Source organism: Mesoplodon mirus (assembly GCF_964341445.2).
Source record: "Mesoplodon mirus genome assembly, chromosome: X".
Classification (NCBI taxonomy): domain Eukaryota; kingdom Metazoa; phylum Chordata; class Mammalia; order Artiodactyla; family Ziphiidae; genus Mesoplodon; species Mesoplodon mirus.
The window spans coordinates 59,390,031-59,417,493 of record NC_138981.1 but is presented as its reverse complement, the minus strand read 5'-3'; the positions used below and the strand labels follow the sequence as shown (position 1 = coordinate 59,417,493).

General features: G+C 37.5%; 1 protein-coding gene across 1 annotated transcript in view; it reads left to right on the top strand.

Annotated features, from left to right (window-relative positions):
• LOC309797243 (testis-expressed protein 11-like) overlaps positions 1–27,463 on the top strand; it is an 85,342-nt gene that overhangs the window by 28,985 nt on the left and 28,894 nt on the right. Inside the window, exons 5-7 of the mRNA XM_082610801.1 lie at positions 24,194–24,343; positions 25,619–25,727; positions 26,674–26,794. Of these exons, the coding sequence (XP_082466927.1) occupies positions 24,194–24,343; positions 25,619–25,727; positions 26,674–26,794 (380 nt within the window). The remainder of the gene's footprint in view (positions 1–24,193; positions 24,344–25,618; positions 25,728–26,673; positions 26,795–27,463) is intronic.

Genomic DNA, 27,463 nt, shown 5'->3' with positions numbered 1-27,463 from the left:
TAATTTTTAATATGGTAAATATCAATAGTTATAACGTACATATGAAAAATCTCTTCGGTAATTTTTTCAGAGTGCAAGGGGGACCTGAGAACAGAAAGTTTGAGAACCACTGATTTAGGAGCAAACTACATTTTCCTTTAAAAACAAAAGCACAGGGACTTTCCTGGTGGTCCAGTGGGTCAGACCCCATGCTCCCAATGCAAGGGGCCTGGGTTTGATCCCTGGTTGGGGAACTAGACCCTGCATGCATGCCACAGCTAAGGATCCTGCATGCTGCAACGAAGACCTGACACAGCCAAATTAAATAAATAAATAAATATTTTTTAAAAGTCGGTTACAATCTATTAAAAATAAATAAATAATAAAAGCAAAGGCACCTATCCATTTGACACTATTGCTCATATATAATCTCAACCACTTGTTTTAATTGTAACTTTTAACCAAAATAATTTTTATTTCAAAGAGAAAACTTGGAGAGGTGTAATTGAGAACCATCTCTCACAAACAATATAGCAGACTAGCAGAGTTCATAAACATGCACGGCACAGCTTTCTATGGTCACACCCATACTTTTTAAAGAGGAAAAATGAACACATTCATTAACACAACCCAAAAATATCTCCACTCTATAGCATATAAAAGTAAGAAGCAGGGGCTTCCCTGGTGGCACAGTGGTTGGGAGTCCGCCTGCCAATGCAGGGGACACGGGTTCATGTCCCGGTCCGGGAGGATCCCACATGCCACGGAGCGGCTGGGCCAGTGAGCCATGGCTGCTGGGCCTGCACGTCCGGAGCCTGTGCTCCGCAACGGGAGAGACCACAGCAGTGAGAGGCCCGCATACCGCAAAAAAAAAAAAAAAAGTAAGAAGCAATAGTATATAAACTTAAAACTATGCTCAGTAATCAATGTTGAAGTATTCAGTTTTACTTAAACGTTATCTTGGTATCTAGTGATTATCCATTTATTAACTCAATATCAGTCTAGCATTTTAAGTGAACTAAATATCTTGAAAATTATCTTAAATCTAACATTCTACAAACCGTTACTGCTGAAATTAAGAGTCTGTCAGAACAATGATTCAACTTTAGTTGAACACAATTTACATTTTTCATAATCTTAAAATATATAACATTATTTAATTAGTAAATGTGTACATTTAGGAAAAACAGACCCAAGTTAAGTAAAATGTATGCTAGTTTTCTTTTTAATTAAATAATTCATTTACTCTTTATTTCAATATTGCATTTTTCATTCTTTTTTTTTTACATTTTTTAGCATCTTTATTGGAGTATAGGTGCTTTACAATGTTGTGTTATTTTCTGCTGTATAACAAAGTGAATCAGCTATATGTATACATATATACCCATATCCCCTCCCTCTTGTGTCTCCTCATCCTCCCTCCCTCCCTTTTTACTTTACACAAATAAATCACCAAAAAAGTCTGTCTTTTCAACCAAAGTCACTAATCTCATTTGCCAAAGATTTACCTTAACTTTGGATTACTAAAATGTTTGAGTTAGCTGAATTTTTGTATAAGAATACTTTTAGTTTATCACATGTAAAGTATTAGAAGTTCAGTTTCCTTTTTATGGAAATTTTAAGAATATTTGTATATAAGTGCTTATTTATATCTATAAACCAATTAGAACAGAGCTCCTTTAATATGAGACTTTATAATCTAATTTATGAATACCTGCCAGAGATAGGAAAACATTTCCTACTCAATGTGAAGTCAAGGTCTTTCTCAATTATCAGCACATAGCCACAGGGATATAGATCTTGTAGCTTCAGATCTACAACTTCAGCTATGGGTCAAGAATAAATACAGAAACTTACCAGTCCAGATATCATAGTGCTGTTCTTCCCAGCAGGCATGAAATAATTGATTAATTAGAGCTCAAAATGGACAAATAGAACAACAAAAAAGACTAACAAATTAAATTGTCTGTTGTTTTTTACCCAGTCAGAGACTAGTTAATCTGTTCATCCATTTACAGAAATCACCAAATGATCAGACCATAAAACCACATTCCCAGTCATTGCTGCTACCAAGGGAGAATAACTTATTGGCTATACCCAAACTGGAAGCAAAAACAAAACATAAACTCAATAGAAAAGAAAAAAGAGATTCAACAAAGTTCTACTGGCACTTGGGGTTCAATCTGGGAGCCAAGAAAAGATGAGGTTAAGCAGTCCATGACTTGCACTTCTCTGGCAACACGATTTACCCTGTTCTGTCAAGTATATTCATTTGGCATTTTGGTGGATAATTTTTTAAAAGATATATCCATTACTCTCGTACAAATATAAAATGAACATGTGTTAAAGATTTTATTTAACTCATTAATTGATGAGAAAACATAATGTTAGAATCAATTTCAATTTCCATTTCATTTTGCTTACTTATCTCTTATTTTCTGTATCCCTTTCTGTTTATTCAGTGGTGTCTCTTCACTTTTGCTGCTTCCAGTTTTACCTTTATTTCTGTGATGATTTTTGTTTCTCTTACCATTTCCTTCTAAAATGGCTCATATTTCATTTCCTTTTGTCTACCAGCTCTTCCCTGAGCTCTTGAATGCCCACTTTATATTTTTATTTTATAGAGATGATTACCTAATTAATGTTTTATAATTCATGCTGACATGTTTGGTCACAATTTTCATCTGTTTTATGGCAGCATTCCTCTGGTGAGAATTCTCCATCTACCATTCTTTTTTCCTATTCTTCTCATCCCATTTTCATGTAATATCTTATACTGTGCTATACTTTGGATAACCTATTTTTTAAATTCAGTTTTATTTATTTTTTTAATATATCTGTCTCTTTTTTTTGGCTGCGTTGGGTCTTCGTTGCTGCACACAGGCTTTCTCTAGTTGTGGCGAGTGGGGGCTGGTGGCTTCTCTTGCTGCAGAGCACGGGCTCTAGGCGCACAGGCTTCAGTAGTTGTGGTACGTGGGCTCAGTAGTTGTCCATGGCTCTAGAGTGCAGGCTCAGTAGTTGTGGCACACAGGCTTAGTTGCTACACAGCATGTGGATCTTCCCAGACCAGAGCTCGAACCTGTGTCCCCTGCATTGGCAGGCAGATTCTTAACCACTGTGCCACCAGGGAAGTCCCTAAAATTTTATTTTATTGTGGTAAGAACACTTAACATGAGATCTACCTTCTTAACAAAGTTTTAAGTGTACAATATAGAATGTTTACTATAGGTACAGTGTTTTACAGCAGAACTCTAGAACTGATTCATCTTGTTTAACTGTAAATTTATGCCTGTTGATTATCAACTCTCCATTTCCCTTCCTAGCAACCACCATTCCACTCTTTGAGTCTATGACTTTGACTATTTTAGATACCCCATAGAAGTAGAATCATGCAATATTTGTCCTTCTGTGACTGGCTTATTTCACTTAGCATACTGTCCTCAGAGTTCATCCATGTTGTCACATACTGCAGAATTTCCTTTTTTAAGGTTGAATAGTATTCCATAATATGTATAAACCACACTTTCTTTATCCATTCATGCCTCAGTGGACATTTAGCTAGTTTCTATATTTGGTTATTGTGAATAGTTCTGCAGTGAACATGGGAGTGCTAGTATCTCTCCAAGATCCTGATTTCAGTTCTTTTGGATAAATACCAGAAGTGGGATTGCTGGACTGTACAGTAATTCTATTTTTAAGTTTTTAAAGAACCTCTGTACTGTTTTCTATAGCGGTTGCACCATTTTGCATTCCCAGCAACAATGTACAAGGGTTCCAGTTTCTCCACATCCTTGCCAATACTTGTCTTTTTTTTTTTTTGATAATAGCCATCCTGACAGATATGAAATGATGTTTTTGGTTTTGATTTGCATTTATGTGATGATTCATGACTTTGAGCATCTTTTCATATACTTCTTGGCCATTTGCATGTCTTTTTTGGAGAAATGTCTATTCAAGTATTCAGCCCATTTTTAAACCGACTTATTAGTTTTTCGCTATTGAGTTTTGATAACTTATCTTTAATTGTGGTACTTTTTCCTTAGGCCAACTATTTGTAGGAAGTTCATGTGGAGAGGAGGCTAGGGCCATGATCCAGGCTAGCAGAAGTTTATACCTATGATCTAGGGTTGTTGAGTACATGAGTTCTTGTAGTCTTTATGTTTTCCCAGCCAGTGGATATAGGTACCTGTAGAGCTTCTCATAACACAAAGGTTCTTCTCCACTGTCTCACTGACCAGCTGCTCACTCTTCAGCCCTTTCTCCTCTGCTTCTCAAAACCAAACCAAACTCAGACAAGTTCCCATCACCAGCCTATAAACTGTTCTTGTTATTGTAGATAAAGGATTTGCATCTTGGTGTGTGCCCCTAACTTTGGACTGTTGTACTCTTGCTGGCCTTTTCTGATACCATATTTATTTTTTAAACGTGTATATATGTTTGTATGCATATATACTAGATTGTAAGCTTCAAGAGGACAAATACTGTATCTGCGTTTGCTTACCTTTGTATAGCCAATACTTGATATTTGATTATTGCATGAATGAACAAAAGAATACACACACACAAACATACACATACGCATATACGTATATAGTCGTCCCTCGATATCTGCGGGAGATTTGGTTCCAGGGCTCCCCCTGGATACCAAAATCCCCGGATGCTCAACTCCTTATAAAATGGCTTAGTATTTGCAAATAACCTGCATATTTCCTCCTGTATACTTTAATCATCTCTAGGTTATTTATAATACTTAATACAAAGTAAATACTACGTAAATAGCTGTAAATACAATGTAAATACTATGTAAATAGTTGCTAGCACATGGCAAATTCAAGTTTTGCTTTTTGGAACTTTCTGGAATTTTTCTTTGTTTGTTTTTAATATTTTTGATCTGTGGTTAGTTGAATCTGCACGTGTAGAACCTGCTAATAGGGAGAGCTGACTGTAAGCATGCATACATGTGAATGCATATATCATATATAAAGCCTTGGAAGGTTACACACCAGACTCAACATTTGCTAGGATTTAGTGAGTTTGTGAGACTTTTACTTTTTATGTCACTTATTATTTGTATTGTTTGAATTTTTCAATGAATATGTAGTACTTTAATAATAAAACAAAATTCAGTTCGAAAAAATGAATCTGTCTTGTTAAAGGTTTATATTTCTTAAGATTGGGTATTTCCAATGAAATAATGCCTAAAATTATGAGCCCAGCATGTGAATTATTTACATGCTACCAACTGTAAATAGACAAATTAAGGCAAAGTGCAAAGCTGGTGACTCATAAGCTCCTGGGGGGAAATTGGAAAACGCCAACCTTTTAAAAATCTATTCCAAATCAAAGTTAATTCAGAACTGTATAAACAGTGACTGAAATCTTAGTGCTATGGGAATTGGCTTTTACAAAAGGATTAACCCTGATGTGCCATTATGTCAGTGACCTAAGGACAGCAGCTTACCACACGCAGTCTACAGAGTCTTTATTAAATTCTTAGGGGCTACTAGGTATTGCGAAAGCATAAGGAAATGTGTTACTGTCTCTAACCTTAAATTTACAGTGAAGAAAGGAGATCAGAAACAATCTATTACACATATACAAAGCTAAATGAAATAACTTCACTAATAGAAATATAGAGGGTATGGGACCACAGAAGAAGAAATGACCCTTTCCAAAAGGTAATATTTGAACTTACTCTTGAAGAATGAGTAAGATTTTAATGGTTAGAGAAGGAAGTAGAAGGCATTAAAAGCTGTGGGAACTGAATAAACAAAAGCCAGGAGTACAAGAGAGCACTGTTACTTTTGGAATTGTCTCTTATTCAGTGGTTATATAGTGGGAGGTAAGGCTGAAAGTAGTGTGATCTGTAGTATGCCCCTTCTCAACAGTAAATCAGGCCAATAGTATCACCTTAGTCCAAGCTATGTCATTTCTCACCTGGACCACTGTAATAGCTTCTCAACTATCCTCTCTGCTTCCACAGTTGCCCCTCTATAAATCCAGTAGCCACACAGCAGCCAAAGTATTATAAGTCAGATCATGTCAGTCCTCTTGTACTTCCCATTTAGTTGGACTTAAAATAAAATCCAAAGTCCTTACCATGATCTACAAGGCCATAGATTATCCGGCTTTTGGTTTCCTCTCTGACCTAATCTCTCATCACTCTGCCTTAGCTCACTATAATCTAGCTCTACTATATCTTAATAATAATACCTTATACTTTCTTGCCTCTGGCTCTTTGTATTTGCTATTCCCTTTGCCTAGAACACTTCTCCTGGATATTCATGTGGCTTGCTCCTCCACATCCTCTGCTCAAGTATCACCCCCTTCAGAGAGGTCTTTCCTGCCCACACCCTTTCTAAAATATCAACTTGTATCACTATCTACTCCCTTAACCTATAGTTTTTCTTTAAAACGCACATCACTACTTGACATTATATTATATATTGTATATCAGTTTTATTCCCAACTAGAATCTAAGTTCCATGCAGGTAGAAAAGTTGTCTGTCTTGTTCATCCTTTATCCCTACCTCCTAAAACTATCTGGCATATACTAGGGCTTAAAATACATTTACTAATGAAATGCTGCTATGGTGCCAGAAATTCTATCATTAGAAAGTCATTTGTTTGAGTATTAGAGCATTTTGGTCTTTGAGAGCCCTCTTTGCAAAGATGCCTGGGAGAGCTTACAATTTATCACTCATTATCAGTTTACACTTTGGGAGAGAAACATTAAGAAAAACACCTTAAAAAAGATTCAACTTGGGATATAGGTATAGGACAGAGAAAGGCAGATCAGGTTTCCAGAAAAAGAAAAAGGAGATTTAAAGGGAAGTAGGGATTGCACCACAGATGACTGCTTATGATTTTAAGACACTCCAAACCTTTCTAACACAAGGGAACTCACTACCTTCTGAATCTATTTTTCTGGCTTCTTTTGAGTATCTCCACTTAAGAGCATAATTTTTGGATGTTGCTAGGAACATCCTTGGAGTTACTTTCTACATGAAGAGTCATCACACATTAGGGCTAAGAGTAATCTTAGTGATTACATTTCTTAAAGCTGTTTATTTTGTCATATGAGTAATTTTTCTAATATGTTTATTGGAGTACAATTGCTTTATATTGGTGTATTAGTTTCTGATTTATAACAAAGTGAACCAGCTATACGTATACATATATCCCCATATCTCTTCTCTTCTGCATCTCCCTCCCTCCCACCCTCCCTATCCCACCCCTCTAGGTGGTCACAAAGCACCGAGCTCATCTCCCTGTGCTATGCGGCTGCTTCCCACTAGCTACAGGTTTTATATTTGGTAGTGTATATATGTCCATGCCACTCTCTCGCTTTGTCCCAGCTTCCCCTTCCACTTCCCTGTGTCCTCAAGTCCATTCTCTAGTAGGTCTGCGTCTTTATTCCCGTTCTGACCCTAGGTTATTCATGACCACTTTTTTTTTTTAGATTCCATATATATGTGTTAGCATACAGTATTTGTTTTTCTCTTTCTGACTTCACTCTGTATGACAGACTCTGGGTCCAGCCACCTCACTACAAATAACTCAATTTCGTTTCTTTCTTTTTTTTTTTTTTTTTGCGGTATGCGGGCCTCTCACTGTTGTGGCCTCTCCCGTTGCAGAGCACAGGCTCTTAGACGTGCAGATTCAGCGGCCATGGCTCACAGACCTAGCCGCTCCATGGCATGTGGGATCTTCCCGGACCTGGGCACGAACCCGTGTCCCCTGCATCGACAGGCGGACTCTCAACCACTGCGCCACCAGGGAGGCCCAATTTCGTTTCTTTTTATGGCTGAGTAATATTCCATTGTATATATGTGCCACATCTTCTTTATCCATTCATCTCTCAGTGGACACTTAGGTTGCTTCCATGTCCTGGCTATTGTAAGTAGAGCTGCAGTGAACATTTTGGTACATGACTCTTTTTGAATTATGGTTTTCTCAGGGTATATGCCCAGTAGTGGGATTACTGGGTCATATGGTAGTTCTATTTTTAGTTTTTTAAGGAACCTCCATACTGTTCTCCATAGTGGCTGTATCAATTTACATTCCCACCAACAGTGCAAGAGGGTTCCCTTTTCTCCACACCCTCTCCAGCATTTATTGTTTCTAGATTTTTTGATGATGGCCATTCTGACTGGTGTGAGATGATATCTCATTGTAGTTTTGATTTGCATTTCTCTAATGATTAATGACGGTGAGCATTCTTTCATGTGTCTGTTGGCAATCTGTATATCTTCTTTGGAGAAATGTCTGTTAGGTCTTCTGCCCATTTTTAGATTGGGTTCTTTGTTTTTTTTGATATTGAGCTGCATGAGCTGCTTGTAAATTTTGGAGATTAATCCTTTGTCAGTTGCTTCATTTGCAAATATGTTCTCCCGTTCTGAGGGTCATCTTATTCGTCTTGTTTATGGTTTCCTTTGCTATGCAAACGCTTTGAAGTTTCATTAGGTCCCATTTGTTTATTTTTGGTTTTATTTCCATTTCTCTAGGAGGTGGGTCAAAAAAGATCTTGCTGTGATTTATGTCATAGAGTGTTCTGCCTATGTTTTCCTCTAAGAGTTTGATAGTTTCTGGCCTTACATTTAGGTCTTTAATCCATTTTGAGCTTATTTTTGTGTATGGTGTTAGGGAGTATTCGAATCTCATACTTCTACATGTACCTGTCCAGTTTCCCCAGCATCACTTATTGAAGAGGCTGTCCTTTCTCCACTGTACATTCCTGCCTCCTTTATCAAAGATAAGGTGACCATAGGTGTGTGGGTTTATCTCTGGGCTTTCTATCCTGTTCCATTGATCTATATTTCTGTTTTTGTGCCACTACCATACTATCTTGATTACTGTAGCTTTGTAGTATAGTCTGAAGTCAGGGAGCCTGATTCCTCCAGCTCCGTTTTTCGTTCTCAAGATTGCTTTGGCTATTCAGGGTCTTTTGTGTTTCCATTACAAATTGTGAAATTTTTTGTTGTAGTTCTGTGAAAAATGCCAGTGGTAGTTTGATAGGAGCTGCGTTGAATCTGTAGATTGCTTTGGGTAGTAGAGTCATTTTCATAATGTTGATTCTTCCAAACCAAAACATGGTATATCTCTCCATCTATTTGTATCATCTTTAATTTCTTTCATCAGTGTCCTGTAATTTTCTGCATACAGGTCTTTTGTCTCCTTACATAGGTTTGTCCCTAGGTATTTTATTCTCTTTGTTGCAATGGGAAATGGGAGTCTTTTCTTAATTTCACTTTCAGATTTTTCATCATTAGTGTATAGGAATGCAAGAGATTTCTGTGCATTAATTTTGTATCCTGCTACTTTACCAAATTCATTGATTAGCTCTAGTAGTTTTCTGGTAGCATCTTTAGGATTCTCTATGTATAGTATCATGTCATCTGCAAACAGTGACAGCTTTACTTCTTCTTTTCCCATTTGGATTCTTTTTATTTCTTTTTCTTCTCTGATTGTTGTGGCTAAAACTTCCAAAACTAGGTTGAATAATAGTGGTGCGAGTGGGCAACCTTGTCTTTTTCCTGATCTTAGTGGAAATGGTTTCAGTTTTTCACCATTGAGGACGATGTTGCCTGTGGGTTTGTCATATATGGCCTTTATTATGTTGAGGAAAGTTCCCTCTATGCCTACTTTCTGCAGGGTTTTTATCATAAATGGGTGTTGAAGCTTTCTCTGCATCTGTTGAGATGATCATATGGTTTTTGTCCTTCAGTTTGTTAATATGGTGTATCACGTTGATTGATTTGCATATATTGAAGAATCCTTGCATTCCTGGGATGATCACCACTTGATCATGGTGTATGATCCTTTTAATGTACTGGCTGTTGGATTCTGTTTGCTAGTATTTTGTTGAGGATTTTTGCATCTATGTTCATCAGTGATATTGGCCTGTAGTTTTCTTTCTTTGTGACATCCTTGTCTGGCTTTGGTATCAAGGTGATGGTGGCCTCGTAGAATGAGTTTGGGAGCGTTCCTCCCTCTGCTGTGTTTTGGAAGATTTTGAGAAGGATAGGTGTTAGCTCTTCTCTAAATGTTTGATAGAATTCGCCTGTGAAGCCTTCTGGTCCTGGGCTTTTGTTTGTTGGAAGATTTTTAATCACAGTTTCAATTTCAGTGCTTGTCATTGGTCTGTTCATATTTTCTATTTATTCCTGGTTCAGTCTTGGAAGGTGGTGCATTTCTAAGAATTTGCCCATTTCTTCCAGGTTGTCCATTTTATTGGCATAGAGTTGCTTGTAGTAATCTCTCATGATCCTTTGTATTTCTGCAGTGTCATTTGTTGCTTCTCCTTTTTCATTTCAAATTCTGTTGATTTGAATCTTCTCCCTTTTTTTCTTGATGAGTCTGGCTAATGGTTTATCAATTTTGTTTACCATCTCAAAGAACGACCTTTTAGTTTTATTGATCTTTGCTGTCATTTCCTTCATTTCTTTTTCATTTATTTCTGGTCTGATCTTTATGATTTATTTCCTTCTGCTACCTTCGGGGGTTTTTTGTTCTTCTTTCTCTAACTGGTTTAGGTGTAAGGTTAGGTTGTTTATTTGAGATGTTTCCTGTTTCTTAAGGTGGGATTGTATTGCTATAAACTTCCCTCTTAGAACTGATTTTGGTGCATCCCATAGGTTTTGGGTCTTCGTGTTTTCATTGTCATTTGTTTCTAGGTATTTTTTGATTTCCTCTTTGTTTCTTCAGTGATCTCTTGGTTATTAAGTAGTGTATTGTTTAGCCTCCATGTGTTTGTATTTTTTACATATTTTTTTCCTGTAATTGATATCTAGTCTCATAGCGTTGTGGTCAGAAAACATAACTTGATACGAGTTCAGTTTTCTTAAATTTACCAAGACTTGAATTGTGAACCAAGGTATGATCTATCCTGGAGAGTGTTCCATGAGCACTTGAAAAGAATGTGTATTCTGTTGTTTTTGGATGGAATGTCCTATAAATATCAATAAAGTCCATCTTGTTTAATGTATCATTTAAAGCTTGTGTTTCCTTATTTCTTTTCATTTTGGATGATCAGTCCATTGGTGAAAGTGGGGTGTTAAAGTCCCCTACTATGATTGTGTTACTGTCAATTTCCCTTTTATGGCTGTTAGTATTTGCCTTATGTATTGAGGTGCTCCTATGTTGGGTGCATAAATATTTAGAATTGTTATATCTTCTTCTTGGATTGATCCCTTGATCATTATGTAGTGTCCTTCTTTGTCTCTTGTAATAATATTTCTTTTAAAGTCTATTTTGTCTGATGTGAGAATTGCTACTCCGGCTTTCTTTTGATTTCCATTTGCATGGAATATCTTTTTCCATCCCCTCACTTTCAGTCTGTATGTGTCCCTAGGTCTGAGGTGGGTCTCTTGTAGACAGCATACATAGGGGTCTTGTTTTTGTATCCATTCAGCCAGTCTATGTCTTTTTGTTGGAGCATTTAATCCACTTACATTCAAGGTAATTATCGATATGTATGTTCCTATTACCATTTTGTTAATTGTTTTGCATTTGTTATTGTAGGTCTTTTCCTTCTCTTGTGTTTCCTGCCTAGGGAAATTCCTTTCGCATTTGTGGTAAAGCTGGTTTGGTGGTGCTGAATTTTCTTAGCTTTTGCTTGTCTGTAAAGGTCTTAATTTCTCCATCAAATCTGAATGAGATCCTTGCTGGGTAGAGTAGTCTTGGTTGTAGGTTTTTGCCCTTCATCACTTTCAACATATCCTGCCACTCCCTTCTGGCTTGCAGAGTTTCTGCTGAAAGATCAGCTGTTAACCTTATGGGGATTCCCTTATGTGTTATGTGTTGTTTTTCCCTTGCTGCTTTTAATGTTTGTTCTTTGTATTTAATTTTTGATAGTTTGATTAATATGTGTCTTGGCGTGTTTCTCCTTGGACTTATCCTGTATGGTTCTCTCTGTGCTTCCTGGACTTGATTAACTATTTCCTTTTCCATATTAGGGAAGTTTTCAACTATAATCTCTTCAAATATTTTCTCAGTCCCTTTCTTTTTCTCTTCTTCTTCTTGGACCCCTGTCATTCGAATGTTGGTGCATTCAATGTTGTCCCAGAGGTCTCTGAGACTGTCCTCAATTTTTTTCGGGTTTTTTTTTTTTTCTGCGGTATGCGGGCCTCACTGCTATGGCCTCTCCTGTTGCGGAGCACAGGCCCCGGGCGTGCAGGCTCAGTGGCTATGGCTCACGGGCCCAGCCGCTCCGTGGCACGTGGGATCTTCCCGGACCGGGGCACGAACCCGTGTCCCCTGCATCGGCAGGCGGACTCTCAACCACTGTGCCACCAGGGAAGCCCTCATTCTTTTTTCTTAATTCTGTTCTGCAGGAGTTTTTTCCACTAGTTTATCGTCCAGGTCACTTATCCGTTCTTTTGCCTCAGTTATTCTGCTCTTGATCCCTTCTAGAGCATTTTTAATTTCATTTATTGTGTTCTTCATCACTGTTTGTTTGTTCTTTAATTCTTCTAGGTCCTTGTTAAAGGTTTCTTTTATTTTCTCCATTGTATTTCCACGATTTTGGATCATCTTTACTATCATTATTCTGAATTCTTTTTCAGTTTGACTGCCTATTTCCTCTTCATTTTTTAGGTCTGGTGAGTTTTTGCATTACTCCTTCATCTGCTGTGTCTTTCTTTGTCTTCTCATTTTGCTTAACTTACTGTGATTGAGGTCTGCTTTTCACAGGCTACAGGTTCGTAGTTCCCGTTGTTTTTGGTGTCTGTCCCCAGTGGCTAAGGTTGGTTCAGTGGGTTGTGTAGGCTTCCTGGTGGAGGGGACTAGTGCCTGTGTTCTGGTGGATGACTCTGCATCTTGTCTTCTTGTGGGCAGGTCCACGTCTGGTGGTGTGTTTTGGGGCGTCTTTGGCCTTATTATCGTTTTAGGCAGCCTCTCTGCTAATGGATGGGGTTGTGTTCCTGTCTTGCTAGTTGTTTGGCACAGGGTGTCCAGCACTGTAACTTGCTGGTCGTTCAGTGGAGCTGGGTCTTTGCGCTGAGATGGAGATCTCTGGGAGATTTTCACCGTTTGATGTTACGTGGAGCCGGGAGGTCTCTTGTGGACCAGTGTCCTGAACTTGGCTCTCCCATTTCAGAGGCACAGCCCTGATGCCTGGCTGGAGCACCAAGAGCCTGTTATCCACACAGCTCAGAATAAAAGGGAGGAAAAAAAGGAAGAAAGAAAGAATATAAAATAAAATAAAATAAAGTTATTAAAATAAAAATTAAAAATGGTTATTAAAAAATCATTTTAAAAAAGTAATAAAAAATTTTTTAACAGGAAAGAAAGAAGAGAGCAACCAAACCAAAAAACAAATCCACCAATGATAACAGTGCTAAAAACTATAATAAATGGGCTTCCCTGGTGGCACAGTGGTTGAGAGTTCGCCTGCTGATGCAGGGGAGACGGGTTCATGCCCCAGTCCGGGAAGATCCCACGTGCCGTGGAGCGGCTGGGTCCGTGAGCCATGGCTGCTGAACCTGCGTGTCCGGAGCCTGTGCTCCGCAGCCGGAGAGGCCACAACAGGTAGAGGCCTGCGTACCGCAAAAAAATAATAATAATAAAATAAAATAATAAAAAATAAAACACACTATAAAAAAAATACAGACAGAACCCTAGGACAGATGGTAAAAGCAAAGCTATACTGACAAAAACACAGAAGCATACACATACACACTCACAAAAAGAGAAAAAAGGAAAAATATATATATATCATTGCTCCCAAAGTCCACCTCCTCAATTTGGGATGATTCATTATCTATTCAGGTATTCCACAGTTGCAGGGTACATCAAGTTGATTGTGGAGATTTAATCCGCTGCTTCTGAGGCTACTAGGAGAAATTTCCCTTTCTCTTCTTTGTTCACACAGCTCCTGGGGTTCATCTTTGGACTTGGACCCGCCTCTGCGTGTAGGTCTCCTGAGGGCGTCTGTTCTTTGCTCAGACAGGACAGGGTTAAAGTGGCAGCTTATTCTGCTGCTCTGGCTCACTCAGGCCTGGGGGAGAGAAGGGTATGGAGTTCGGGGCAAGCCTGCAGTGGCAGAGGCCTGCATGACATTGAACCAGCCTGAGGCACCGTGTGTTCTCCTGGGCAGTTTGTCCCTGGATCACGGGACCCTGGCAGTGGCGGGCTGCACAGGCTCCTGTGAGGGGAGGTGTGGATAGTGACCTGTGCTTGCACACAGGCTTCTTGGTGGCGGCAGCAGCAACATTAGCGTGTCATGCCCGTCTCTGGGGTCCGCGCTGATAGCCGTGGCTCGCGCCCGTCTCTGGAGCTCCTTTAAGCGGTGCTCTTTGTCCCCTCTTGTTGCGCACCAGGAAACAAAGAGGCAAGAAAAAGTCTCTCACATCTTTGGCAGCTCCAGACTTTTTCCCAGACTCCCTCCCGGCTAGCCGTGGCACACTAGCCAGGCTGTGTTCATGCAGCCAACGCCAGTCCTCTCCCTGGGATCTGACCGAAGCCAGAGCCTCAGCTCCCTGCCCCCACCGGTCCTGGCGGGTGAGCAGACAAGCCTCTTGGGCTGGTGAGTGCTGGTCGGCACTGATCCTCTGTGCAGGAATCCCTCCGCTTTGCCCTCCACACCCCTGTTGCTGTGCTGTCTTCCATGGCTCCAAAGTTTCCCCCCCACCCCGTCCACTCCCCCATCTCCACCCGCAAAGGGGCTTCCTAGCGTGTGGAACCTTTTCCTCCATCACAGCTCCCTCCCACTGGTGCAGGTCCCGTCTGTATTCTTTTGTCTCTGTTTTTTCTTTTTTGTTTTGCCCTACCCAGGTACGTGGGGAGTTTCTTGCCTTTTGTAGGTCTGAGGTCTTCTGCCAGCATTCAGTAGGTGTTCTTTAGGAGTTGTTCCACATGTAGATGTATTTCTGATGTATTTGTGGGGAGGAAGGTGATCTCCACGTCTTACTCTTCCACCATCTTTAAGCTCCCCTCTCCGTGACTCTGTTTAATTGTTTGAGGACCTGCCAGACCATTTTCCAAATTGGCTGCACCATTTTATATTGTCACCAGTAGTGTATAAGGCTTCTAATTTCTCCACCAGCATGCCAACACTTGTATTATCTGACTTTTTGATTCTAGCCACCCTTCTTTGTGTAGAGTGATATCCCATTGTGGTTTTGATTTCCTGATGACTGATTTTCTTTTTTTTTAAACTTTATTTATTTATTATTTATTTTTGGCCATGTTGGGTCTTCGTTGCTACACGTGGGCTTTCAATACTTGCGGCGCGCGAGGGCTACTCTTCGTTGCGGTGTGCGGGCTTCTCATTGTGGTGGCTTCTCTTGTTGCAGAGCATGGCCTCTAGGCACTCGGGCTTCAGCAGTTGTGGCACGTGGACTGAGTAGTTGTAGCTCAGGAGCTCTAGAGCGCAGGCTCAGTAGTTGTGGCGTACGGGCTGAGTTGCTCCGTGGCATGTGAGATCTTCCCGGAGCAGGGCTCGAACCCCTGTTCCCTGCATTGGCAGGTGCATTCTTAACCACTGCACCAACAGGGAAGTCTCAATGACTGGTTTTCTTGACAACTAATGGTATTGAGCATTTTTTCATATGCCTGTTGGCGATTTGTACGTATTTTTTGGAGGAATGTCTATTTAGATCGTTTGCCCAATTTTTAATTGGCTTCCCTGGTGGCACAGTGGGTGAGAGTCCGCCTGCTGATGCAGGGGACACTGGTTCGTGCCCCGGTCTTGGAGGATCCCACATGCCGCGGAGCGGCTGGGCCCGTGAGCCATGGCTGCTGAGCCTGCGCGTCCAGAGCCTCTGCAACAGAAGAGGCCACAACAGTGAGAGGCCCGCGTACCGCAAAAAAAAAAAAAAATTATTAAGTCATAAGAGTCCTTTATATATTCTAGATGCAGGTCCCTGATCAGATATATGACTTGCAAATATTTTCTCCCATTCTGTGGGTTTTTTCCTTTTCTCAGTAGCATCCTTTGAAGCACTTTTTTTTTTTAACTTTCATGAGGTACAGTTTATCTATTTTTCTTTTGTTGTTCCTGCTTCTGGTATCATATCTAATAACTGCCAATCCAAAGTCATAAAGGTTTACTCCTGTGGTTTCTTCTAAAGAGTTTTATAGTTTTAGTTCTTACATGTAGGTCTTTGATCCATTTTGAGTTAACTTTTGTACGTGGTATGAAGTAGGTCCAGTTTCATTATTTTCCATGTGGCTATACAGATCCACTTTTTTGAAAAAGCTATTCTTGGGAATTCCGTGGTGGTCCATTGGTTAGAACTCTGTGCTTTCACTGCTGAGGGCGCGGGTTCAATCCCTGGTCAGGGAACTAAGATCCTGAAAGCCATGTGGCACAGCCAAAAAGAAAAGAAAATAAGTTATTCTTTCCCCATTGGATGGTCTTTGTCTCCTTGTGGAAAACTGTTGACCATAGACACATGGTTTTATTTCAGGAAATGTTAGTCTCCAAATGTGTTCTTGTTCTTCTTCTTTTTTTTTTTTTTTGTGTGTGTGTGTGTGTGTGTGCTCTTCTTTTTCAAGGTTGTTTTGGGTATTCTAGATCCCTTGAATTTCCACATGAATTTTAGGATCAGCCTGTTAGTTTCTGAAAAAAGAAAAAGCCAGCTGGGATTCTGGTAGGGATTGTGTTGAATATATAGATCATTTTTAGGGGTATTGCCATTTTAACAATGTCAAGCCTTCTAATCCATGAACATGGAATATTTTTCCATTTATTTACATCTTAATTTCTTTCAGTGATTTTTTATAGTTTTCAGTGTACAAGTCCTTTACTTCTTTAATCCTAAATAGTTTATTTTTGGTGCTATTATAAATGGAATTGTTTTCTTAATCTTATTCTCATTTTGCTCATGGCTATTGTATAGAAATAGAATTGATTTTTGTACATTAATATTATTAAACTTCTTTATTAGTTCTAATGGTATTTTACTGGAATCCCTAGGAATTTTATTTACAGGATCACATTGTGTATTAATAGTTTCACTACTTCATTTCCAGTCTCGATGTTTTTTATTTCTTTTCCTTGCCTAATTTCTTTAGGTAGAACTTACAGTACAGTGTTGAATAGTAATGGTAGGGGTGGGCATACATGTCTTTCTTCATCTTAGAGGGAAAGAATCCAGTCTTTCACCATTAAGTATGTTGTTAGCTGTGGTTTTTTTCATAGATGCCCTTTATCAGGTTGAGGAAGCTCCCTTCCACTCCTAGTTTGTTAATTGTTTTTATCATGACAGTGTTTTATCAGGCTTATTGGATTCTGTCAAATACTTTCCACCTCTACTGAGATCATCATGTAGTCTCTGTTTTGTTGATATGGTGTATTAAATTAATTGGTTTTCACTTGTTAAAGCAACCTTACATTCCTGGGAAAAATCCCACTTGATCACATTGTATAATTCTTTTATATGTTGCTGGATGCAGAATACTAGTATTTTTGGGGGGATTTTTGTGTCTATATTCATAAGAGACATTTGTCTAATTTTCTTTACTTGTGATGTCTTTGTCTGGTTTTGGTATCATAGTAATCTGGCCTTATAGCATAAGTTGTGAAATGTTCCATCCCCTTCAATTTTTGAAAGAATTAGTAAATACTTAGTATTAATTATTCTTTAAATGTTTGCTCCAATCCTGTGGTGAAGCTGTATAGGCCTGGCCTTTTCTTTTTCTGTAGTTTTTTTAAAAATATTTATTTATTTATTTTGGCTGTGCCGGGTCTTAGTTGTGGCATGTGGGATCTTTTACTTGTGGCATGCGGGATCTTTAGTTGCGGCATGCAGGCTCATAGTTGTGGCATGCAGACTTCTTCGTTGTGGCATGCAGACTCTTAGTTGCGGCATGCGTGTGGGATCTAGTTCCCCAACCAGGGATCAAACCCAGGCCCCCTGCATTGGGAGTGTGGTGTCTTACCCACTGGACCACTAGGGAAGTCCCTGTATTTTAAATTACTAATTCAATATCTTCCTTCATTATACATCGATACAGATTGTCTGTTTCTTCTTGAGTCAGTTTCAGTAGTTTGTCTTTCTAGGAAATTGTTTATTTTATTCAGGTTGTCCAATTTATTGGCATACATTTTTCATTGCATTCCTTTATAATCCTTTTTATTTCTCTAAGGTTGGTAATGATGTCTCTTTTTTTCATTTCTGATTCTAGCAATGAGGCTTCTCTCCTTTTTTCTTAGTCAGTCTAGCTAAAGTTTTGTCAATTTTGTTGGTCTTTTTAAAGAACCAGCTTCTGGTTTCATTAATTTTCTCTATTGTTTTCCTATTCTCTCATTCATTTCCACTCCAGTCTTTATTATTCTCTACCTTCTACTTCTTTGGGTTTAGTTTGCTCTTAAGTAATGTGGAGGGTTATATTATTGATCTGAGATCTATTTTTCCTTCTTTTTTTTAAGTTTCATTTTATTTTATTTTTTTCCAGGTTTATTGAGGTATAATTAACATACAGCACTATATAAGTTTAAGGTGTACAACATATTTTCTGTAAAGATATAATTAATTATATGTTTATATGTTTACCAATATAATTATATGTTTATGGATATAATTTTTCATCTAAGCACTTTAGCTGCATCCCATTAGTTTTATTATATTGTGTCTTCATTTTCATTCATTTTCAAAATATTTTCTAATTTCTCTTTTGATTTGTTTTTTCACCCATTGGTTGTTTAAAAGTGTCTTGTTTACTTTCAATATATTTGTGAGTTTCCCAATTTCTTTTTTGTTATTCTAATTTCATTCCACTGTGGTCACAGAACATACATTGTATCATTTTATATTTTGAAATTTATGGAGGTTTGTTTTATGACCTAGCATATCATTAATTCTAGAGAATATTCTCTATGCATTTGAGAAGAATGTCTATCCTGCTGCTGTTGAGTGTTCTCTAAAGGTCTGGTAGGTCTAGTTGGCTTATAGTGTTTTTCAAGACATGTTTCCTTCTTGATCTTCTAATTGTTCTAAGTATAATTCATTTTAATAAAGTTCAAGAACACCCAACTCTATCAATAGTTGCATTAAATATAAATGGTCTAAATCAGAGGTCAGGACACGTTTCTTAAAGACCCAATAGTAAATATTTTCAGCTAACAGGCCGTAGGGTCTCAGGCACAACTAGTCAACTCTGCCATTATAGGCAGAAAAATAGGCACAGATAATATTTAAACAAATGAACATGACTGGGTTCCCAGAAAACTTTATTGGCAAACAAGCGGCCAGCCCATAGATTGTAGTTTGCTCACCCCTGCTCTAAACACACCAATTAAAAGATCAAGAAAAGAAATTAAGAATGTCAGATTGGCTACAAAATCAACACCCAACTACATGCTGTCTATAAGAAACCCACTTATATATGAATACATAGATAGGTTAAAAATAAAAGGAATTGAAAAAGGTACACTATGCAAACACTAATCCAAAGAAAGCTGGAATGGCTATATAAATATCAGAGAAGACACTTTAAAACAAGGAATATTACTAAGGATAAAGAGGGATATAATGAAAAAGTGGTCAATTAAACATGGCAACATAACTCTCCTAAATTTGTAATGTACCAAACAACAGAGCTTCAAAATACATGAAACAAAAACTGATAGAACTGAAAGGAGGAATAGACAAATCCACCCTATGGTTGGAGACTCCAGTACAGTAATCAATAGAATAAGTCAACAGATACTGAACAAGGATATAGAAGACATAACTAACACTATCAACCAACTTGATCTAATTGACATTTATAGAATGCTCTACCCAACACCACCAGAATACACATTTATTTTCAAATGCACGTGGATCATTCAACAGAGGCCATATTCTGAAGCATAAAATAAACCTGAAAAGAGTTAAAAGGATTGAAATCATGCAAAGTATTTTCTCTTCCCATAATGGAATTAAATGATAAATCTATAAAATATATGTAAAATATATTTTAGTTATATTTTTCCAAATATATTTTTGGAAATTAAACAACATACTTCTAGTTGATATAGAGGGAACATATATCAACATATTAAAGGCCATTTATGATGAACTCACAGCTACCATCATACTCAATGGTGAAATACTGAAAGTCTTTCCTCTAAGATCAGGAAGACAAGGATGCCCTCTCTTGCTACTTCTATTTAACATAGCAATGGAAGTCCTAGCCACTGCTATCAGACAAGACAAAGAAATAAAGTGCATCCAAATTGGAAGGGAAGAAATAAAACTCAGTATTTCCAGATGACATGATACTATATATAAGAAACCCTAAAGTCTCCACCAAAAAAGTATTAGAATAAATGAATTCAGTAAAGCTGCAAGATACAAGATTAATATACAGAAATCTGTTGCTTTTCTATACACTAATAATGGACTATCAGGAAGATAAAGCAAGAAAACAATCGTGAATAAAATCACATCAAAAAGAATAAAATACCTAGGAATAGACTTAACCAAGGAGGTGAAAGACCTATACTCTGAAAACTATAAAACATTGATGAAGGAATTTGAAAATGATACAGAGAAATGGAAAGATATCCCATGTTCTTGGATTGGGAGAATTAATATTGTTTAAAATGTCCATACTACCCAAAGTGATCTACAGATTTAAGGCAATCCTCATCAAAATACCCATGACATTTTTCACAGAACTTGAACAAATAATCCTAAAATGTTTATGGAACCACAAGAGACCCAGAACTGCCAAAGCAATCTTGAGAAAAAAAGAACAAAGCTGGGGTATCATGCTCCCTGATTTCAGACTGTACTACAAAGCTACTGATACTCAGCAAGTGTATAGAAGACATAAATAACACTATCAACCAACTTGATCTAATGGATATTTATAGAATGCTCTACCCAACAACACCAGAATACACATTTATTGTAATCAAAACAACACATTTTTTTGTAATCAAAACAACATGATACTGGCAAAAAAACAGACACATAGATCAGTGGAACAGAATAGAGAACCCAGAAATAAACCCATGCACCTACGGTCAATTGATCTATGACAAAGGAGGCAAGAATATACAATGGAGAAAAGACAGTCTCTTCAATAAGTGGTGCTGGGAAAACTGTACAGCCACATGTAAAAGAATGAGATTAGAACATTTCCTCACACCATACACAAAAATAAACTAAAAATGGATTAAAGACCTAAATGCAAGACCTAAAACCATAAAACTTCTAGAAGAGAACATAGGCAGAACACTCTTTGACATAAATCATAGCAATATTTTTTGGATCTGTCTCCTACAACAAAAGAAATAAAAGCAAAAATAAACAAATGGGACCTAATTAAACATAAAAACTTTTGCACAGCAAAGGAAACCATTGACAAAACGAAGAGACAAGCTATGTAATGGGAGAAAGTATTTGCAAATGATATGATCAATAAGGGGTTAATATCCAAAATATATAAAGAGCTCATACAACTCAGCATCAAGAAAAAAACCAACAACCCAATTGAAAATGGGCAGAAGTCCTGAATAGACATTTTCCCCAAGAAGACATACAGATGGCTAATAGGCACATGAAAAGATGCTCAACATGGCTAATCATTAGAGAAATGCAAATCAAAACCACAATGAGATATCATCTCACACCTGTTAGAATGTCTACAAATAACAAATGTTGGTGGGGATGTGGAGAAAAGGGAACCCCTTGTACACTGTTGGTGGGAATGTAAATTGGTGTAGCCACTATGGAAAACAGTATAAGGTTCCTCAAAAAACTAAAAATAGAACTACCATGTGATTATGCAATTCCCTCCTGGTTATATATCTACAAAAAAAGAAGACAATAATTCAAAAAGATACATGCACCCCAATGTTCATAGCAGGATTATTTACAATAGCCAAGATATGGAAGCAACCTAAGTGTCTGTCAACAGATGAATGGGTAAAGAAGATGTGGTGTAATATATAAAATGGAATATTACTCAGCCATAAAAGAATGAAATTCTGCCATTTGCAACAACTTGGATGGACTTAGAGAATATTACCCTTAGTGAAATAAGTAAGACAGAGAAAGACAAATACTCTATGTTATCCCTTATATGTGGAATCTAAAAAGTAAAACAAACCAATGTACATAACAAAGCAGAAACAGATTCACAGATACAGAGGACAAACTAGTGGTTGCCACTGGGGAGAGTGAAGCGGGGAGGGGGCAGGACAGGAGTATGGGATTAAGAGATACAAACTACTATGTATAAAATAGATAAGCAACAAGGGTATATTGTACAGCACAGCAAAATATAGCCATTGTTTTGTAATAACTTTAAACTGAGTGTAAGCTATAAAAATATTGAATCACTATGTTGTATACCCAAAACTAATATAATATTGTAAATCAACTATGCTTCAACTTAAAAAACATACTTTTAAATAATCAAATGGGTCGAAGAGAAATTCACAAGGGAAATCAGAAATAATTTGAATGGAAGTAAATGAAAACACAGCATATAAAAATTTGGAGGATACAGCTAAAGCAGTGTTTAGACAAAACTTTGTAGAAATAAATGCCTCTATTAGAAAAAGAAAGATCTTAAATAAGCCTCCACCTTAGGGAAAAAATTAGCAAATTGAACCAAATCAAGCAGAATGAAAGGAATAATATAAGAGCAGAAGTCAGTAAGATTTAAAACAGAAAATAATAGATAAAATTGATGAACCCAAAAGCTGTATTGTTGTTGTTGTTTGAAAAGATCAGTGCAGTTGAGAAAACTCTAGCCAGGCAGATCAAGACACAAATTAACAATATCAAGCATGATAGTGTTGACATCACTACAGATGCTACAGACATTAAAAAAAAGATAAGGGAATATTCTGAAGAAATTTATGCCCATTAATTTGAAGGGTTAGATGAGATTGACAAATTCCTTGAAAGTCAAACTACCAAAGCTCCCACAAAAAGAAATAGATAACCTGAATTGTCCTATACCCATTGAATTCATAGTTTAAAATCTAGTAAAACATGAAAAGGATAATAGATTATAACCAAGTAAGTTTTATCCTGGGTTCAGCATTGTAAACTCAATCATTTAATTCACCATATCAACAGATTAAGTGACAAGACTCAACATCCATTTATTATAGAAACTCTCAGCTAAACAGGAATAGTAGGGAAGTTCCTCAAGCTGATAAAGGCCATCCACAAAAATGAAACCTACAGCTAATGTCATTTTTAATGATGAAAGACTGAATGCTTTCCCTCTAAGGACATAAACAAGTCAAGGATGTCTACTCTTACCACTCCTGGTCATCATCATCCTGGTGGTCCTAGCCAACGCAATAAGGCAAGCGAAAGAGTGGGAAAAGACATATATAGAGTGAAAAAGATCAAATAAAACTATCTGTATTTGCAGAGGACACATGATTCTCTATATCAAAAGTCCAAAGAATCTACAAAAAAGTTATGTGAACTAATAAATGAAGTTAAGCAAGTCACAGTATACAGGTCAATATTCAAAAGTTGATTATAGTTCTACATGCTATCACTGAAGTTCAATAACAAAAAATACCCATCAGTAGTGATAGAAGTCAAAATAGTTGTTAACTCTGCAAAGGTGATATTGACTGGAAAGGAGCATGAGTGTTGGAAGTGTTCTATATCATGATCTGGGTAGTGATTATATGGGTTTGAACATATATAAAAATTCATCACCCTGTTTGTTTAAGATTAATGCACTTCACTCAGTTTATTATATGTATGCTATACCTCCAAACTTTTGAAAACATTCAGTGTAACAAGGGTGATTGGAAACCATCTCACATAGTATGGTAGATGCCACCTGATACAAGATTCTGCCCATGGCGATAACCAAGAAGTATTGTTGACTGACTAAATGAAACAGTTCGGAAACTTTCCCTTGCTTTGTTTAAAATAAAACCACAGTTGGTTTATATTGCACTGTATTTTCTGGTTAACTCAGTCATTAAAGTAAGGCAGGTAAACATATTTGAATTAGATAGCAACAAGACTTTTCCAGGCTATTTAGGAATATCATGGTAATAATTTCAGGAAATGTAGACAACTCTAGTGAATGCATTTCAGGGTGTGAAAGTATTGGTGAGTTTATAGATTTTAAAATGTAAAAGATCTGTCTACAGGAGCTGGGATAACCTTCAAATTATAAGTAAAATTAATTTTCCTCAATAGGAAAATCTCCCCAGAAGAGAGATTAGAATAGAAGAGAATGATAAAATGTAATCACAGAGAATGTTGCATTTTTGCCTCTTTCTTAGGGGACTTCTCAAGAGATCCATGTGAGACATTGCTTCTGCTGTATGAGTTTGAAGTTAAAGCCAAAATGAATGACCCATTACTGGACAGCTTCCTGGAATCAGTGTGGGAACTGCCTCATTTAGGAATTAAAGCATTGGAAACAATCGCATGTAAGAGCTGTATTTATGTTTTTGGAAGGCTGGTACCCATTTAAATCGTACTACTTTTTTCTTTCTTCTCTCTCTTCTCTCTTTCCTCCAGGTGGGAAGCAATGTATCCTCATAGCACTTTGTTTCTCCTTCTCTAATGGCATTCTCGAACTATTTTCTATTATAATTGTTTGTGCATTTATCTTTTTCTTTATATGAGATTATAGGCTCCTTAGGGTCATGAGTAATAATTACTTGTATTTGTTGTACTTATAAACCCTAGCAAAGTGAATTGCCCATAATAGGTGCTCATATTTATTTTATGTGTAGAATCGAATAATATAACTACACAATAGAGGTAGTTCAAACTTCAGAAAGTTAGTTTTGCTCAGCTAGTTAGAAATAGACAATCAGCTGCTTCACTAATCAAAAGTGATACACTCTTAGCCGTTTATAAAAGTGTACAGAGAAATATTGGTGATATTTTTAACACAATTGCCAACCTCAAATCTGTCATTGGGCTATAAGTAGTATTTGGGGGCTCAGAGCCTCTATGGGGATATACTGCAAGAAATGGCCTCATTATGTTCCCTTTATATCTTTCACCCTCCTCGGGAACCTATGTGTAGCTAATAAAGGTATTAGGTAGCCCCAAGTGCACAAGAGTCACATTTGCCTTTCCTTGTCTTGCCAAGACAGAATTTCTAGACCCGTGGAGCTGGTGGCGTATACTTTATAGACATGTGATGGTGACCACTGTTCCTTGTATAATGGAACTCCAATTCTAGAGGCCTGGTAAATGCGTCTAGAAGTTTTAGGGGTTTTATCTCTGATACTTACTCTTACGTCAAGTGTTTCCTGTTTTTAATATTAGGCAGAAACAGTATATTTAGTATAAATCTGTTTTTGATTAGTACCCTTTTACTTATCTGCTTTCTGTTTCCTTCTTAGTGTGCCCCTCCTTCACTTTGGTTCCTAAGATTATTGCTTCACCTGTATGACTATGCGCAGGCTCACAGAAACAGTAGGTTCTCTGTTGATGTTTGCTGAAGAAAAAATATAACCTGGTGATCCTGCCATGTTACTCTGCCCAGAAAGTAGAAGCTATCTCTGAAAGCCACCATGGATTCATCATTTTATAAAATTCATTTTTGGGTTTTTGTGTTTGTTTATTTATTTGTTTTTGTTCATCTGTCTCAGGTCAGTTTCATCAGAGAAAGTCAGTTGTAATGTGGGATGAAAACTGTGATGGATGAGATTATGGTATTCACAATCTTTTTGCTTCCCTTCCTGTAGCATTAGCAATGGATATGCCTGCACACTACCCTTCTGTCGCTATAAAGGCCTTGAAAAAGGCTTTACTTCTCCACAAAAGGAAAGAATCAATTGATGTTTTGAGATACAGGTTAGTAAATATAATTCAACACTGAATCCTAGTTTTTGATAGCCAAAAGTGCTATAGTCAGTGTCCGATAAGTCATCAATCAACTGACTCAAAAGATGATTGGGCCACTCCTGTAACTCCTGGACTAAAAAGCCCTCAGAATAGCTCCATATTTAGAGTTGTGTGATAGACCGAGGCAAGGCAAAGGAGTCTGGTTTTCCCAAAGGAGAAAAGAGGGAGAAAGTTACTTCTTTGTGTGAGCCTGTGTATATAATAAAATTACTAATTAAGTACCTTTCTTTCTTTTATTACTGAATATGCCAAATATACAGAAAAGTACAGAGATTAATATAACAAACACCAGTGTATCCACCGCTCAAATTTAACAGATGTTAACATTTTGCTACATTTGCCTCATATATTTTTTTCTAAGCACCTTTCTTTAAGGACCAGTAAGTGCTGTACATAATATAAAGTAGTATTTATTGAAGATTTTATGTTCTCTGTGCCTAGACATGGGGGAAAAATAGATATTGTGTGATTTTTCTCTGGAAAACTTCATTACAGTCTTCCTTTCCTGAGACATGAGAGAGCTCTCCTGGAATTACTCCCAATTTAAATCCCAGTTCCCTTCCGCATTTGAGGATGTAACGAGATGCTTTAAAGTATCTGTAGATTAAACCAGCTCATAAAATATAGTAAACAGACACAACTCCTTAGTTCAGGAAACTAAAAAAAAAAAAAAAAGTGAAAGACAACCGTAGGCATAATAAAAGGAAGGATTGGTCAGCCCCCTTTATATCTTCAAAAATCTGTCTTCTGAGCTTGGAGGCCAGATAAAATTGAAGGAAGAACAGACGTGTTTTGAAGCTCTTAGTCTGGGATGAGATCCAGATTTTACTTATCTTAGCCATGAAGTCAATGATTTCTTTCCTTATGGGATGCGTTTTCTCTTTTTGATTTTCAGCAAATGTATGCACAGCTTGGTTAACCTCTTAGTGCCAAATGTGGTGCCAAAAGAAGAACTCTGTCCCCTGGAAGAAATTTGTCACTATTTTGAAGATGCTCTGAGCTTTATTAGGCACACTGTAAGTCAAACAATGATATTAAACTTTAAGCTAATTTTAAAGAACTAAATTATCTTATGTATTAGAAATCACATAGAATAATGCTTTTTGATATGAGTTTTAATGTAAATAAATTTGTATTAAAATGTGGTTACACACTATAAAATTTCCCTGGGTTTGTGAAATGTAAATAGTTAAAAGTAGAAAATTTCTGGGGCTTCCCTGGTGGCACAGTGATTGAGAGCTCACCTGCTGATGCAGGGGACACGGGTTCATGCCCCGGTCCGGGAAGATCCCACATGCCACAGAGCGGCTGGGCCCGTGAGCCATGGCTGCTGAGCCTGTGCGTCCGGAGCCTGTGCTCCACAATGGGAGAGGCCACGACAGTGAGAGGCCCGTGTACCACAAAAAAAAAAAAAAAAAAGTAGAAAATTTCTTATACAGGTATACTATGGATTAGGTCAAAGTAGCAGTACCATCTGGCATTTTGAATTACTTTGTATTTTCAAAACCTGGTAGAATTATTATTTCCCTGTGATGAGACTAACCCTTTGAAAAAGTTTATTATTATTCCTGCCACTTCTGAGACAGGTAATAGAGTAGAAGGAACAATGAAAACCTGTGTTTTAGTCCCTCCTGTGTTGCTTTTTTTTTCTTTTCAGTGCAGGTTTATTCAGTAATTTTTAAATT